At 40.1% G+C, this 16,960-nt stretch overlaps 2 protein-coding genes across 2 annotated transcripts; both read right to left on the bottom strand.

Annotated features, from left to right (window-relative positions):
* Window positions 1-477: 477 nt before the first annotated feature.
* On the bottom strand, window positions 478-2,928 carry cfl1l (cofilin 1 (non-muscle), like). The gene is made up of 4 exons (XM_005936342.3): window positions 2,799-2,928; window positions 1,698-1,993; window positions 1,363-1,439; window positions 478-1,217 (listed from the first exon to the last, which is right to left on the bottom strand). The coding sequence occupies exons 1-4, from the start codon at window positions 2,799-2,801 to the stop codon at window positions 1,108-1,110; spliced, it is 486 nt and encodes a 161-aa protein (XP_005936404.1). The 5' UTR covers window positions 2,802-2,928; the 3' UTR covers window positions 478-1,107.
* Window positions 2,929-7,302: 4,374 nt separating this feature from the next.
* LOC102289534 (calpain-2 catalytic subunit) lies at window positions 7,303-16,103 on the bottom strand. Its single transcript, XM_042226354.1, has 21 exons — window positions 14,864-16,103; window positions 14,662-14,731; window positions 14,368-14,486; window positions 13,034-13,167; window positions 12,767-12,935; window positions 12,581-12,664; window positions 12,387-12,472; window positions 11,988-12,062; window positions 11,390-11,550; window positions 11,126-11,295; window positions 11,020-11,031; window positions 10,670-10,881; window positions 10,485-10,521; window positions 10,235-10,300; window positions 10,102-10,159; window positions 9,955-10,019; window positions 9,769-9,837; window positions 9,598-9,676; window positions 7,872-7,988; window positions 7,729-7,787; window positions 7,303-7,642 (listed from the first exon to the last, which is right to left on the bottom strand). The coding sequence occupies exons 1-21, from the start codon at window positions 15,098-15,100 to the stop codon at window positions 7,619-7,621; spliced, it is 2,103 nt and encodes a 700-aa protein (XP_042082288.1). The 5' UTR covers window positions 15,101-16,103; the 3' UTR covers window positions 7,303-7,618.
* Window positions 16,104-16,960: the final 857 nt, after the last annotated feature.

Below are 16,960 nucleotides of genomic sequence, written 5' to 3'. Positions count from 1 at the left end.
TTTTGGTAAGTAGACAGGGAGGGGGGTGGCAGGCGGTGCTCCCACACGGCTTTAGAAACTGCTTCCTGTTTTCACAAATCAAGTGCCGGAACTGGAATATAAAATTTCTAATCGAGATCCCCGAAAGTCTCATGACGTTCAGAAACATTCACATGTTGTTCCTGTGGGAAAACTCGACAATTTAAAGTCGAAGACGACTCATTTTTGAATTACGAGGACGTGACATAATATGCAAGGAGCAGTTCTTAGGGATGTGATGCTACAACTAGTAAGCAAATAATATCGCTCGGTTTGCTATACATCCAGGCTCCAGCTCTCTTGATTATACATTTTTAGTTGCTCCCACCTCTTCAAAGCACCCACTTTTCTACCTGTAATATTTATAAGTCATATCCTGAGCACTGAGATTTGATAGTTGATACCAAATCATAATTGCACCGGTAAATCAAAACAAGAGGCAAAGAAAAAGATCACACAAACATTGCATTGAGTTTATTTGACAACACATCAACAGTGCAGCAATTCCAGTGATTTGTTTTTCCCTGTACTATAACTCTAGGTGTCCGTCAAAGAAACACCCCTAGGAATATTTCTGTCAAACTTAAATCCCAGCCATTTTGGCACTACAGTAGGTTGTTAATGTTGTTTTACAGCACACGTTTGCTTTCTTGTTGTGGAGAAATATTAAAGGAAGACAAGTGGCATATACTGACATATGCAGGGATTCATGAAGTTTGTATTTACACAGGGGGGGAAAGAAAAAGGAGAAATTTCAAGGTACCAAGAGTCAAAAAAAAGAAAAAAAATCCCCCCTATAAAACCAAAAATGAGTAAAATACCATCTGAACAAGGTTGATTTCACAGTCCGACTGTGTGCCCAGATAGTTTTGTGTCCCTGTGTTAACACTATTGAAATCCCATTCAGAGCCTAAGCCTCCCCCCCACTTTAAACTTTGTCAACCATCTCCCAACCCCACCCCCAAAAATCACCTTTGACGTACCATTTTAAATCTGTTTAATTGACCTCATTTTGAAACAAGGAAACAAAGCAAAAAAATATATATTTTTCATTCATTTATTTATTCCTTATTGCTTAATTCAGTGATCTCACACAGCGTGGCCCTCGAGCTTGACTACACCTTTTCCCATTCTTTCTGCAAAACTTTCCCTGGTTCCATAATCTGAAAGGTCATTCATCTCCAGCATGTGTTTGACTCCTGTTAGAAAAGATAAATAAAACAAAAAGGGAAAGACCAGCTTGTGTTAACAATATCATAGAATTCCAAAGTAAATACACGTAAATAAGAACGTGGCATGTTAAAACATTTTCTAAAAAATTAAAACAAAAAAAACAACACAAACCTGTTTGGATCTTCTTCAGCGAATCTTTGGAGCTAGCGTATTTCATCTTTTCTTTGATTGGTGCCGTATCAGGAGCCCTAATGAAGAGAAGCCATTATCCATGTGTCCAAAACAGACTGCTTAAACATTTTACCTATTCGTGCATACGTCTCCTTGGAACGACAGACTCTCAAAAGCATCAGAATCCAGACATTATGCTTAGTTCTTTTATTACTTCCTGCAGATCAGTTGGGTGCAGGCAAAAACAAAAAAAAAAAAAAAAAAACACATAAAAAAGAAATAAATAATAACATGTAAAAGTGGAGGGAACACTCAGCAGAAATTTGAGGACTTACCACATCACAGCGACCAGTTCTTCTTTTCTACTTGATTCCTTTGTTTCAAAGTGGCAGTCATACATCAAGTAGCGACAGACTTTAGAATCCAGGAGGCTGATGAAGAACTTGAAGACATCGTCCTTGTCTGCCAGGTCTTTCTGACGGTAGATTTTATCGACGACGATGGCACCCTCGCTGTCATCGATTTTGAATATCACCAATCTTACGCGTTCATTCTGGTCAGCATCATTTTTCACTACCTTCATTTCATTGATGAGGTCCTTAACGGCGTCAGTGACTTTAACTCCAGATGCCTGGTAAAAAGACAAGATATTATAAAAAGGAAAAAACAACCTCCCACACACACACACCTGCTCCTACTACAGACATGTAGATTTGTGACACGCCTCTCATTTAAACAATGGGATTTATAAAGTTAAGCATTGGGAGTAATTGTATTAAATACCAAGATGCAAAATGAGCACTTTAAAATATATTGGGCTTTGGGTCGTACATCTGCAGATATTCTCAACTTTGTTCCGAGAGAAAAAGCAGAAATGAAAGATGAAGAAACAGGAAGCTCTTCAAAAAGAGTTCAGCTTTGGCGAGACGTGCTGTTCAGGCAATTAAATGTGCAAACATTTAACCAACTTTCTTTAAGCAGCAATGTGCCAAAGGGTGTTGCTATTCTTTCCCCAGTTTAAGGCCTTGAATCTGTCACATTCCAGTCATTGTGGAACAAGTTAGCACAAGAAACACCGCCCCAAGGGATTCTCTCTCAACAAGTTTGAAGCACGAACGGAGCTTCCTCCATTTTGGAGGCAAAGCCACACCATGAATGAACAAACCTTCTGCACCAAGAGCAAGCCATCTTCTTATTTCCTTCCACTCCACAGTAATCACATGTAAGCCTTACACCGTTGCTCTACCGACAACCAATTTCACACAGTTTTCACTTTTTGCTTCCTTTTTCCCTCCAAATTTGGTTTTAAAAGGAGGCTTAAAGCTGTCATCACTTCTAAGGCTGCATTGTTTAGCAGAGCGCACAAATCACACAAGAGTGGCAGCTCAAGGAAAAAAAAAAAAATCCTAGCATAATTCTTTGTGAGAGGTACTCACCATTTTGCTTCTGATGTGTGACGGAAACAGGCAGCAGAGAAAAATGGCAGCAGCAGTTAAAAAGCTGAGGGGTCATAAGGAAGGAGAGCAGGTTGACTCATAGAGGAGGAGCCCTGTTGAATTGAGCACACCTCCAGAAGGCGGCCCAGCCCTCCGTTCCCAGGTGTGACACAGTTTCATCTGCAACCTCAGCATTTGCATTTAATCACAATTATAATTTGAAGCTTAAATCACAAAAAAGGTGTGCGTGTGCTTAAGTGCCTCACACAACGTGAGCGTTTTTTGTTTTCTTTGTTACTTTTACTTCTATGCGCTTTAGTCTTGTTAAGCTTGATATCTTTTATCTTTCTCAGGTGAGGCTCCCAGGTGTTATAGACGGGAGCGGCACATGACGTCCATATATGGAGAACAACCGCGTCTACACTTTTTAAGCCATCTGCAGCTCAGATGGATTTCTATGGCCTTATATGGTAATAGGTAGGATGAGCAAAGAGATGTGTCAAAAGAACTTATTTAGCTACCTGTGGAAACCAGACTGTTTCTGCACAGTGAGCTGTGAGATACACAAATGACTGTTTCAGGCCAAAACCACACTTATATCTGCATGCATATTTGCAACTCGTGAGGGCCGGTTTAGAAGAGCATGTTAGTGTAAATGTTGAGTTGCCGGCTTCGTTTCTTAAAGGTTTTTTTTTGTGCGTGTGACTCGGTGATGACTCAGTTTTGTTTTTATAGCTCAGAAAAGTTGCACCGCTGCTCTTAAAGTCATAGCACCACTAGCCCTGTGTTTCTCTCTGTCGCATTGACCTACATGTAAAAGAAGTGTAATCATATGCACATGACATACAAGTGTAAAAGGAAGGAGGGGCCTGACTGGCCCCTACGAGGCCTGCGCCATGACTCTTTGAGCAAGTAATGTGCTAAAACGACAGGTCCAGAGTACAGGGTGTACTTCACTGAGTATCTCTCTCTACTTTTTTTTGCCCTACTGCCTTACATGCCCACTGCAATTCAGAAACAAATGTAATGTTCACATTTATTTAATATTTAATGGTTTCTTTTCTTTTTTTTAGATTAGGATAAGTAGTATTCTTGATCTAGATAGGACAATTGATTCCAGGGGGAAGTTCAAGTACACAAGCTCCTCTCCAGAACGAGGTATTTAAGATTAATTTAGATTACAATGAATAAATTCATCCCAGTAGTGTTTAATCACAAATAACAGGACAAAATCCAAATGAGATTCATGCAAATTTGAAAAGGCTTCCAGTCCTGTCAGAATAACTTTACTGAAAGTTTTTGTTTTTGTGTACTTTAAAATCATACCCGTGCCAGAAGAAAACTGAGTCTCCAATCAATACATTCAGTAACTCATGTAGTAAATCATACTTTCTCTGTCAGCATCTTATCGTATCAGTAGATAACTTTTTCATTCTTTTCTTTTCTAATCCTTTTTAGATAAAGGGCACGGTGCTTTTGTCAGGCCTGTCCTTTTAATGGCACCTCAGACACTATTTTTAAATGCAGATACTCTGCTTCAGCAGCACAGTGGCCTCTCTTCCTCTCTGTGGATTCGTGGTTTACAGAGTCAAGAGTCCCGCCCCACATCCGGACTAACGTCTGTTCCAAAAAGCCAGGGTGTGCAATAAGTACAACGCCTAACATCAGAATTTGTGTCTCGAACAAGACTTATATTTATCCCACAGTTGGGAAGCTGTTTAGCAAAAGGTGTGATCGAACTGAGCACAGAAAACTCTTTCATCAGTGTTCCTGAGATTTTTCTTTTGGTTTTAATTTTTTTGCAAGGCCTGTCTGCCAGAGCTGAAGGCAGCCAGCAGCAGCCACTCTCAAAGTTTTAAAAGAGGAAATACAACCCTGAACCACACAGGGCAGGAAATGGCTGCTGCATAGCTCTCTGTGAGTTGAATATTTCATGCTGCTGCAAGCATATTTGGAGTTTTGCCACAACCCACGTCAGAACAGCCGGTAACCAAATCTGTGAGAACTGTGACATCTGCTGGTAAATCATGAGCACTAACATGGTTGACACTGCTGGGCTTTTCTGTTGTACGTATGGCATTTGTCAGTATCCTCTTCTTCTTTCGGCCGTTCCCTTTAGGGGTCACCACACTCGATCATCTGCCTGTTTTTCACTCTATCCTTAGCATTACATTTTATCACACCAACCTTCTGCATGTCCTCCTTCACTATATCTATGAATCTTCTCTGTGTTCTTCATCTTGTTCCTTCGGCCTGGCAGCTCCATCCTCAACCTCCACGGTCCAAATGTAGTCGAGTGGTTAAAATGTAATTTAATAATTGAGATATATAGGTTTTCTCTTGGGATGTTAGAGTGCCCGTAAACATTTTCTCTCATCATGTTCTTTTGAATCTGTTTTTGGTTTTTAAAAACGGTTTTAATTTGAGGTTTGTTAGGTACATTTACTTGATGTTACAAATCTCCGCCACGAGGTGGCAGAATTGCCAAGAACAGTAGTTTCTACGAGGGTTGGGTTTCAATAATCGATTTTCCAATTCAAATCGATTTTACAACCACCAAACAGCTAAAACAGCAAATCAGAGCAGGTAAACTGATTCCACACAAAGACGTGAACACAAAGCGCGGACCCAATGCATCAGAATCTGCGAGATGTCGGCTTTCTCTCCCAACGACACGGACAGAGTTCCTAGTAAATGTGCTTGGAATGTGTTGAGACTTTGTTGTGTCAATAAAAAAAGTTATAAAGCAACATTTTAATGAGATGGTTTATATGTTTGTAGTTGTTATTAGTGATCGGCACCTGCAGGTGCTAGAGACCGCCATGTCCTTACATGTGTAGAAAGACATAGTCTGCAGTGTGTCCAAGCGTGATCGCGTGGTTTTGGTTTGGCATTAGTTTGATTATGTGTGTAGCCACAGGCATATTTTTTCATTGGATGTTTTGTGTTTTTTGTTTTCGTATCTTATCTGTATGCCATTAAATCACTTCAAGAACTCCTGTTATTGTGTCCTGTGTGGCAACTAGTTTCCCAGGCTACACACGCTATACTCTCCACGGCACATGTCCGAAACATCTCAGCCTTTCTCTCCAAACCGCTCAACTGAAGCTGTCCTTGAGATATACTCAGTTCCAGTCTTGTCCATCCTGATCGCTAGCTCTGCCACCTCTAGCTAGGCCTCTGGTCTTTTTGTCACTGCCGCGGTCTCCAAACCATACTTGTAACCCAGAGATTTATTTTGTGTGCACTGACCTCGTAATTTGTGATTTTGCTCAAGTTTAATTCTAGCACCCATGGTTGTAACGGTGCTGAAAGTAAGCAAAAGTGTAACAGGTCCACTTTATATGAAAATCTATAAGTGTTATTATTTACAACATATTGAAGAACATATGATATATACAGTGACTATACAGCTCTAAAGCTGCAGTCGCAGTTGTCTGGGCCTTATTTGATGCATGTATGCAGGCCCACTGCACGGTGCGGTTTAGAATTACATTTCCAAATTTTTACATTTGTTTTTCAGGAGAGTTTGTTTTCATCTGGGTGGATTTGGTTTGATCTCTAAACAGTAATTCCACACTTGCATGGTCAAAAACCATTGTTCTTCTGACCTTGGTTTAAGTTTCTAGTCTATTCAAGTGTGCTGTACTGTTGCTGTCGGGTGTGGTCAGCACTTTTCCAAGGTGAATCCAGTTTCTTATTTCTTCAGCTGAGGTCCTCTACAACATTTATGCACTGTGGATTAAAAAACAAAAACAGGCACAAGTTACTATCTATCCATCCATTCAGTTCAGTTGAGTTTAATTCAGTTTTATTTATATGGCATCAAATTACAACAATGGTTGGTATTTTATTTTGCAGTGTAGAGACTCATGATTAAATCTGTAGCAGATGAGTTCTTACTTCTGAAAAATTCACCTCTATTTGACCTGTCCCATCCTTGTCCAAAGTTTTAAAGGAGTCTGTTGAAGTTAAGTGAACATTGAAATATTTTGTCTCATGTCAGTGGGACAAAAATATGATCATGAGGACAGAAACTCCCTGAAGAGAGACTCCAAGCGAACCAGGCAGCACAGGAAGTCGTCAAAGTCAATGGTGGGATTTGCTTCAGTGTAGTGGCCACAATTATGTAATTCAGAGGTTTTTTGATTGTGAAACCTGAGGAAAAAAACAAAGGCAAAACATACCTGACTGCTTCAGTCTTTACTCTTTCAGACCTTTCCAATCTCTGAAAGCCTCTTAAATGTTAGGGCAACAGTAGAGAAACAAAAAGGGTGAAATCTTGCACTTCTCGACAGCATTTTGCATCTCAGAGGAGCTCGTGCAGCCACTTTGGTCTGCATCTCTCTTGTTGTGAGAGAGTGTCATATGTGCAGTTCACCTGTCACCACACCCTTTATTTTGCATGCCAGAAAACTTGTTCCAGCTCAGCAGTTTCAGTCACAGACCACCTTCTGAATTTTGCTGAGTAATTTAAACATTTGACTTGTAACAAAAAAGAGTGCAGATGCCATACTTTCTTAGTTTGTTTTATTTTTTATTTTTAACATGTTTTTATAGCTTGACAGAAGTTGTAAGAAATGAAAAGCAAAATACCCACCAAGACTACCAAGTTTTTCCCTACTGAACAGAAATATTTGCAGAAAAACCAACTTACATGGCATGTTATACATGTCAGTCATAGTATATCCCAAAGGGACTTTAGCATTTGGAATATACTGTGTGAAAAGTAAATCAGAAATGAAGGAACTCTCTGTTGATCAGCTGATCTTTCTCTGTGCTCACATCTGAAAGGGGTCCTTGTTGTGTCGCTGTCAGGGCTAGTAGATTGCCAGGCACAACCACTGCAATAAAAAAACAACATTATGCAGCTAGCGGCCCGAATGAGAAGTGCTGAAAAACCAGCAGCCTTTGTTATATTCCTACACACCTGCTGCATGTTCAGCTCAATCTTGCCCGAGTCATCCCTTTCCAGGGTCTTAAACACTTCTGGTAAAGCAGCAAAGACAAAAAGACATTTCAGACAGCGATAAAACATGTAGAAGTGATGTTGCTGTGTTTAGTGACACTTACTAAAGAGCATTTCCAGTTTAAAGAGACAGCCTACAAAGCTGTCAAAGTGTATGGCATACTGAGCATCAGCGTAACGATTCACAACAGCTCTCAGCACAGCACTGTTGATCTGGAACCCTGGGAAACAAAAACATTTCCATCTTATCTACGGTGACCAGATTTTGATTTCCAAAAAGGAGGACACTTGGCCCAGTCATGAAGAACTTCAATAATACTGTTTGCTTAAAGAAAAATTTTAAAAACATATTTAAACGATGCCTTCTGTGTGCTGTTAATGAATGGTGAAATAAAAAATGTCATATAGGCATTTACAAGTCAACAAGTGCAAAAAAATAACTTAAAAACCTCTGGAATTAAATAATGGTACAGAAATAAGGCCTCATCTGTATAAGAAAAATTACCAGTATTGGGTCGGGACAAGGGAAATTTCTTTTGCAGTTCGTCTGAAAAGCTGCACTTGCGCTTTGGCATCTTTTAAACTTTTAAAGAGGCGCACTCTGTCCAGTCTGTGAGGCAGAACAACCACTCACAAAGCAGCAGCTCGTCGATGACGTCACACATATGGGTCCTCTGTAGGCCCATAGAAAAACCGGGACATTTTCATTAATCTCAAAAATCCACCCGGATGCCCCGGACAGAACTTTAAAAGTGGACATATCCAGGGAACCGTAATATTATCTCCATATATTTGAGGAAGATCTGATGCTGGGGAAGTGCAGTGTTGAAAAGATTTCATATATACGTAAACTCTACAATAGCTTAGGAGTCGTGTTACACAGCCTCACCCATGCATGTTTAGTTCCTGTGGAACAGTACACCTGAATAGTACATACAAGGCGGCAGTCCCCTAACTGGCTGATATAGTTCTATCACTTCTTTTCCATGTCACACAAATTAAAACACAGATAAACATTAATATGCACACACATGCTTTTGTCTGTTTGTGTAAGTCTCAGTAGTCAAATACAATATAATCCCAGAAAAATCAACTTTTGAAATGTGAATTTCTTGGTTTTTCACAAGCGTATCAGACCTGGCAGTTTCTAATATGTATATCATCCTACAGCCACAATGCCACAAGGAGTGACAGTGTAGTCACACCCTAAAGCATTCTCTTTATGCTCTTTTTGACTGTTGGGACCATTAAATAAGACTTGAATCCACAAACTTCTGTACAGTCAGACTTAATGCAGTCAAAAGGTGATGCACCTGTTGGCCACTAAAATGAATCTATGTTCATAAGTGTTAATTATTAATTATTAAACATCATGCCATGGTCAAAAGAAACCCAAGAACAGATGAGAAACAAAGTAATTGACATCTATCAGTCTGGAAAGGGTGTCAAAGCCACTACTAAGGCTTTGGGACTCCAGTGAACCACAGTGAGAGCCATTATTCACAAATGAAGAAGACTTGGAACAGCGGTGACATTTCCCAGGAGTGACCACGGACTCATCCAGGAGGTCACAAAAGCACCCAGAACAACAAAACTACAGGTGTGACTTGTCTCAGTTAAGGTCAGCCTTCATGATCCAACAATAAGAAAGAGACTGTGCAAAAATAGCATCGATGAGAGAGTACCAAGGAGAAAACCACTGCCGACCAAAAAGAGCACAAAGGCTCGTTTCACTTTTGCCAAAAACATCTTGATGATCCCCGAGACTTTAGGAAAACATTCTGTGGACTGACGGGACAAAAGCGGGACTTTTTGGATGGTTAAAGTTACCTGCTTTACTGGCAGCATCTCTCATCTCATGGGAGCTCATGGTACCAGATTTGTCTGTGTCAAGACTCTTGAAGATCTCCTGTATGAGCCAAGAAGCCATGCCTTGCGTTAACATATACACAGATGTGTTCAAGGATAAGCAGCATGGATTTGAAACTATTTAAATCTCACCAAGTATTTTTGGATTTTCTTCCAAATCAACTGGAATTCCATCAGTCCCAACTTCCCACTTTCATCTTTCTGGACAATGTCAAGGTTACTATGAAGCTCACCATCAGTTATTTATGTACTTTAACTTCCAGATTATACGATTACTTAAACCTAAAAAAAATTGCAGTTGACTCCTTAATAGGATACATCCAGCAGACTGACCATAAGGCGACCTGTCTCGAGGCTGAATCCATCAGTTTTAATGTCAGACCCTGCAGGAAAATGACAACATATTTCTCACTCCAACTATTAATTCATAAAAAAAAGAGTGCTTTAAACTTTTGTTGTACTCACGCTGAGAAACTGCATTGTTTAAAATTTTGATCAGTTCAAAGGCGGACACCTCCGTGTTCTGTTTGAAAAGTGGCAGTCATTAACTTCAGAGCCAAATAACAGTAATAAAAGGTTCTCATGTCCCTCAACCTACATTGCCAGCCAGCTGCTTGAAGAGTTGCTTCAATTGAGGATCTACATCCTTTTCAGATACCTTGTCCTGTGAGAGAAAAACAGAGAAGATAAAAACAACGAACTGATCAATTTGGACCATGAATGTTAAGCATTTAAGTTTCAGGATGGCATATATGCTTCAGTTTCAGATGTAACGAAGAAAGAAAAGTAAGTCTCAAAAAAGCGGTTTTATTTTATGCACGAACAGCTGTCAGGTGTCACATTATTACCTCCTTTATCTTAGCATCAATTTTCTGCTCCAGTCGTCTGAGGAAAGAGAAACACACCTTTAGCACAGTCTTTCTGATTAAAAAGCTTACTTTTTTAGCTTTAGCTTTGCTTTTCAACTTCAGTGGCAGTAGAAAGTAAAGTGCTGAAATCTGAGGAATTATTCTGCTTGTCACATTACAGATACCTGGTCGCAGCCTCTTTTTCTGTGAACACCCTGAGAATGAAGCTGCCGTTCTTGTGGGGATGGAAGGTTGAGGGAATTATGGCATATTCTCCCGGTGGGAGATTGAAGCGGCCACACACTTCCCGTGTGTTGATGAAAGTGGGGCTCATGGCTACATGTTTCTGACGCAGCAGGACGTCAGGCCCGAGGCGGACATTTTTGCAACCTTTGTACTGAACAGATACAGAAAGTCAGGCTCCTCTCAATGCAATCAGTCGAGCTATGTTTGTGATTCTTGTGATTTCCACTTTCTTTTTCAAATTTCAGCTTAAAAGAGAAGGAAAGAGTTAAAGGAAAGTAGACATACAAACCTCATCTGGAACCTGCAAGAAAGGAAACAAATATATCTTAGAAAATTTGTCAGCTGTCAAAAAAAGTATGTGATTTTATGAGCAATATGAAATGAAGCTAAGGTACCTTATAAATGGCAAAACCGATTGTCTCGAGGTTGGGGTCAACCTTCATCAGCCGTCGTCCATCCTTTTGCATCAACCCCACCAGAAAGGTGCATCCGTGCTTCCCATCCAAAGGATTATCATCCACATCCTCCAGACGCAACAGGAACTGAGGATTGGATGGGAATGTGGCTGGACAGCAAGTCAAAATAATAGTAATTTTTATAATCTGGACCATGAAAGGAGTTCTTATTCAGACATACAAGGTTTTTGATTTCATTCTAACCTGTGTGATTCCGGCAGCCGCCAGCAGTGGAGCCGACCCTCCACATCCCTTCAAACTGGCAGTAGTTCCAGTGACCCACATCATCACTAGTGAGTGTATCTGGGGTCAAATTACAGATCTCCAGCTCGGAGAAATTCCTGATGAAGTCTGAGTAGGACATCCTGAGAAGAACAATTTCTCCTTAAGATAATATTCGGATCATTTTTTAAAGCATGTGTCTTAATGTTAAAGGTACTTTTTGTCCAAAACCTCTGCACGATTTAAGGAAACCACAAGGGGGCAGCATTTTATCGGAAAGTAGTTGACCAGCTTGAACAGGATTACAGTTTTAAACTATTTTTTCTTTCTATGTTGTTGTTCAAAGTGGTATTACATACAGTCCAGCTTTAACTCAACTTGAGATGATGTCTTTTGCAACATAATACCTGGATGGTTTGTCATTCTTTTGATCGTTTTGGCTTGTTTTAGAAACTTTTACACGATTCTTCAATGAAAGCTTTTTTAAAGCAGTTTTGATCATAAAGAGCTTTTTGATATTATTCTATTATCATAAAATTGTAATTTTCAGTCAATATAATGTAGAAGCAAGTAGAATTACCAGAACTCTCCATCTTCAGCCACATTGTTTAACTTCAACTTCTCATCTTCAGTGACGTGGCTCCATTCACTGGATCTAATTTTGATATTAGGAAGAATTCTAGTATTAATAAATAGTAGCTAATGATCCATCCATCCATCCAACCAAGCATCCATCCATGCCACTTATCCAGCTCTAACTTATTCCTGGTGCACAGAGGTGTTCCCAGGCCAACTAAGAGATATAATATCTCAAGGTTGCCTTGTGTCTGCCAGAAACATCTCATCTAAGAAGCATCTAGGTGGGATCCAAATCACATGTCCTGAACCACCGCCACTGACTTCCATCAATGTAGAGAACCAGTGGCTATATTCTGAGCTCCTCACACAACCTTTATATGTACAAAATATAAATATTCACCCATCACTCCAAGGGCCTGTCCATTCCACCTCACCCCAAGGGTTTCTGATGCGAACCAACTGCACTTGTTGCCCTTTAAAATTAGCCTTGAAGAATAAAGCACATTTAATAGGAATCCAATGTAGTGCACGCTTTTTTTTTTTGTTTTCTTTTTTAATTTGAATACCAGTTCACAGTCTATATAATCCTCGTACCTCCTCTGCACCGGTGAGAGAGTATGCATGTCCTTTTACAAGCTTTAGAGATGTAACTGCCTCTGACTCATAGGCACTGGTGATCTGAAAACAGCGAAATTTAAATCCAGTGTGATAATGTCTATCAGACTGATGTCATGCTTATGTGCAAACTGTAATGCAAATCATGATGCAAATAAGACTTACATCAATAGAGCAACCCATTAGTGAACCCAGGCTCAGGGCCCTCTGAATAATGTGAAAGAGATTTGCTGGAGCCTCTTTTAGGTTGTATGTTTCTGCAATTCCTCCGGTGAAATCCTCAAAACCCTCAATAGTGTTTCCTCCTGTCAAAGCCTCGTAGCTGCCATACACCCTGTCAGACACAAAGGAACATGGGTAGTGTAAATGTATATGTGTACACATACACGCCATTATGATGAAGCAAAAAAATATACAAGGAGCTATCCATACTTAGCGTAGGCCTTCTCCAGCAGTGCACTCCAAAACTCTGAGCCCTCCGCTGAGTGAACAAACAGCAGCTTTCCATCTTTGGTGGGCAAACGATCATCGACCACCACATCCACCCACTCACCAAACTGCCAGAACTGATAGAAAACATTGATAAGTGTGAGTGCTTTTTTATTAATGAACAAGATTTTGAGATCAAGTCTGTTGAACTGTTAACTTAGCACTGTTACCCGAGCTTCTGGTCGGTTCTTAGTGACAGGTTATACATGATCTGGTGAACGGACAGGTTCTTAAAACACTTTCCTAGTCTGTTTGCACACCCAAAGCACCCTAAACCTCTGAAAACATTAAATACACACTCGTCTTGTAAAAGTACAAGGAGACTTTTTTCCTTGGATGTGATTATTCTATCATCTAACTAGGCAGATAATAAGTAACTTCTCTAAATGCTTTCTCATACATTTTTACTGTATATGTGTGTGTGTGTTGGGGGGGGGGGGGGTTGGCAAGCGCATCACCTGGACATGCCCTCAGGCTGTCAACATTGTGACACGTAGTAAGCGCTGGGGCCTGTTAAAACTTATCCAAACACTCGTGCTGTGTGATATTGCAAAATTTGGTGCCGATCTGATAGCAAGTAAATACGGAGCCAGTATTGTTGATACTTTCAAATTAAAAAGGGAACTGTAGTGGTGATCTGCCTGCCGAGAGTTATGAGATGAATCATCATTAGTTTTCAAATTCTGAAGACATTTTAAGGACCACTAAATCTTTGTGATTTATACTAGTTAATTTTACAAATAGTAATCCACAATACACAAACAATTTTTTTAGACACTGAATGTGCTTGTTTCACAAGGCCTTTGGCTCAACCTCTGTTGTTTAAATAGGCTATAAATAACATATACAGTCAGCACAAAAAGGTTCAGACATGTTTAATAGTGTATGTCTAAGGTATATTTTTTTCATAGCCAAAAGTAAATCATAATTTATTTGACACCATACAGTTGGCTATAAACTGAACTAAGAGGATATAAACAGTATTGATCCTAGTATCAATCTGATACCAATACCAGCATTTGTATCGATGCAGTCACATCTGGACTGATCTTCCCGTCAGTAGTTGGCAGAGGTGGGAATAATCACTTTGGTCAAAAAAGTTAACTGAAGTGCTTTGAATGACAGTACAAATCTGTTTGAACTGCCACAAGGTACCGCAGAGTGTAATCTAATTAGTATTATATGTATGTCACTTCTTACCAAAAGTGTAATTTTATTTAGAATTTATTAACAAAACCAGATAAGAAAATTAGCAAGTGGAGCAAAAGTTTCCTGACCTGAAAGTGAAATATCCCAGCATAACCTTCAGTAAAGCTCTGGTCAGGAGGCACCACACGAGCCAGAATGTCCTGGTTCAAAGTCAGAGAAGCTATGGCAGCTAAGAGCCAGCAGTCACCTGCACGGTAAGGACAGACATATGACTACATGCCCTGAGGTCATGGGCAGCATGTGCTGGTCTCAACAGCGTAGCAGCTTTGCAACCAACAAACAACCATTGCAGAATATGTGGGTGCTACTCACAAATGTCTAAAAAACACAGCTCACCTCATTATTGAGCTGTCATCACTTACCCAGAGTTCCCTGCCGAATGTCCGTCCTTGTAGCGCCGTCATCAATGAACTGAGGGTTGGAACAAAGCTCCTGCAATGAAAGCAAAACATCCTTCAGTAATGGGAAGTACAGTATAATTAGATTAATGAATAAAATAATGAAAGTCTTGTAAATATGATATGTTTGTGTTAAAAATGATTGTTTGCTTTGTTGGCCTCTTACCGTTGGCCTCTTCCAAACGATGCCCTTAGTCTTTGATGAGTATGGTCCCAGCTGGTTGTAGCCCAGTGATTTAGGCTCAGGAGGAAAGCGATCGTCCTGAAACAGGTGGCCGGTCTCCAGACACTGCTGCCGCAGAGCCTCATAATCTTGCTTGTAGAATTTCACTGCCTGTGCGTTGGTGCCAATGCCCAATTCCCTGTCTTGCTGACGGGCCAGTCGACTTGCTGTAGATGTCATCGTCACAAGAATCCGGTCGCAGTAAATGTCCTTCTTTGTCCTTTCTTTCAGGCTTCACTGATGAACAAATCTTTCGCCAGGTGAACACAATCCGAAGTACCTTTGTGTCAGCCTTCTTTATAGCTCTCTCAGGTTCTTGGAACACGGGGTCAGGTGACAAATAGGGTGGGGCTGCTAGGACAGGTGAGGCAAACAGCAGCTCTAAGCAAATCTGCACTAATATGGCAGTGACCACAACTGAAAGACAAATACGGACTACACCCAAGGGACATTCTTATCCTACATTTTAATCTCATCTGTATGTATGGTGGAGATAGGTATGCCTCCCACTTTAAATTTGGACTTTTACACATTCTGTAATAATCTATAGAAGTACCATAACCCAAAAAATAGAGATGTTTTCTCTCCAAGCGTGATTACATGTGGTAACTATAGTTAAGAGTTGTGAAAGGGACTCTTAAAAACATATAGAATGAAGCAACCATCAAACTGAGCTTGAAAACAACTGGGATCTAAATGACACTGCAACACCAAGCCTGGTTGATGCACAGATCCAATTGCGTGTAAACATATACTCTTATTCATCACATCCTCCATGCAGAGCACAGCAAAGTTAAGCCTTAGTCAAACACTTCCTGAAGTCAGTTTGATCAGAAGTTACACTGACTGCAAGCTGTTGGCACGAGTTGTTGTTGTTGTTGTTTTTTTCTCTTTTAACAGAACACGATTCATGTGCGAAAGGCAGGAAAACAGACACCTGAATACATACGACTTCTTTTAAGAGACGATTTCCATCTTAAATCTTATCCAACACTGGAGCAAAAGCAGCTCATGAACGTTGCATCATAAACCCCTGACCGCTGTGTTTACACTGTCTTGTTTATAAACATAACATGGAAAATGAGCGTCAAAAACAAGCATAGCCTTCAGACATAATAATTCATTATTATTTACCACAGGGTGGGACTGCACTGAGCTCCCTGTTGCAGCTACTTTGAACCAAACGTTTTGCATGAGAGACAAAAACAGGAAGAAGGCACAATACAGATTTCCAGGGGCGGACTCAAAAACAGGACATTAATCACATGATGTCTGTTACCTTTGACAAACAGACTTCACCTGCTGTCTTTGTGTCAGCAAAATGTAATGTTGGTCTTACTACAACATTGCTTTACCAGAACACAACAAACCAACACTCTTACAGCTAAATAAATCGAATCCATCTATAAGTACAACAGTTCCTGTGTGTTTATGACATGTTGTTTTAGTTCTCTGCAAAGGCCTCGGCCGATTCACAGACTTGAACTGCAATATTAGCTTTTTTGGCCACTTGGAGGCCCTGTATTAGTTGCGTATTTTTAACTTCCGTTAAAAACAGGCCAGTTCAAATACCTGCACCTGAACAAAGGATGAGATCATATTTACACCAGCTATATTTGCACCTTAATCTTTGTAGTCATTTATAACACTTTATCTCCCTGGTAATAATTATTTGGTGTTATCAAGCTTATGATTAACCTTTATAGCGATGATATTAAACTCTCACAAATGTAGTTTTGCTTTCGGTCCTATAAACACCTTTTGAATATAAACACGAGAACTGAAGACAGAATCATTTATGATTGCATTTACACTTTAGGATACATTGTTTGTATTTCGGTGTTTCTTTAGCTCGCACTTAAAGAGTGCGGTTCAGCTATTATTGGGTATTTAATATTTGGTTACCCTTTTTCAGAAAAGCATGATTGTTAGTGTTTTATTCATCTACTCTTAAACTGTTAGCAGTCGGACGTACCGCCCACGGGACATTGGATGGTTTAGGGGACTAATAGGACTGCTAAGGGGTTAACCCAAGATAAG

Source organism: Haplochromis burtoni, unplaced genomic scaffold (genome assembly GCF_018398535.1).
Source record: "Haplochromis burtoni strain Fernald_Lab_line unplaced genomic scaffold, NCSU_Asbu1 Contig_207, whole genome shotgun sequence".
In the NCBI taxonomy this organism is placed as follows: domain Eukaryota; kingdom Metazoa; phylum Chordata; class Actinopteri; order Cichliformes; family Cichlidae; genus Haplochromis; species Haplochromis burtoni.
The sequence above is the reverse complement of the archived record's forward strand: the minus strand, read 5'-3'. Positions and strand labels throughout refer to the sequence as shown.

What these genes read in the sequence shown, in the direction of transcription:
- cfl1l (XM_005936342.3), bottom strand. An exon ending in GAACTGGTCGCTGTGATGTG is followed by an intron (nt 1,440 to 1,697) that starts GTAAGTCCTCAA and finishes TCTCTTCATTAG; the next exon opens with GGCTCCTGATACGGCACCAA. An exon ending in GCTGAAGAAGATCCAAACAG is followed by an intron (nt 1,218 to 1,362) that starts GTTTGTGTTGTT and finishes CTTTTCTAACAG; the next exon opens with GAGTCAAACACATGCTGGAG.
- LOC102289534 (XM_042226354.1), bottom strand. Translation starts at nt 15,100, where the DNA reads ATGACATCTACAGCAAGTCGACTGGCCCGTCAGCAAGACAGGGAATTG. An exon ending in CATTCGGCAGGGAACTCTGG is followed by an intron (nt 14,487 to 14,661) that starts GTAAGTGATGAC and finishes CTTACCGTGCAG; the next exon opens with GTGACTGCTGGCTCTTAGCT. An exon ending in CTCTCACCGGTGCAGAGGAG is followed by an intron (nt 12,473 to 12,580) that starts GTACGAGGATTA and finishes TTATTCTTCAAG; the next exon opens with GCTAATTTTAAAGGGCAACA.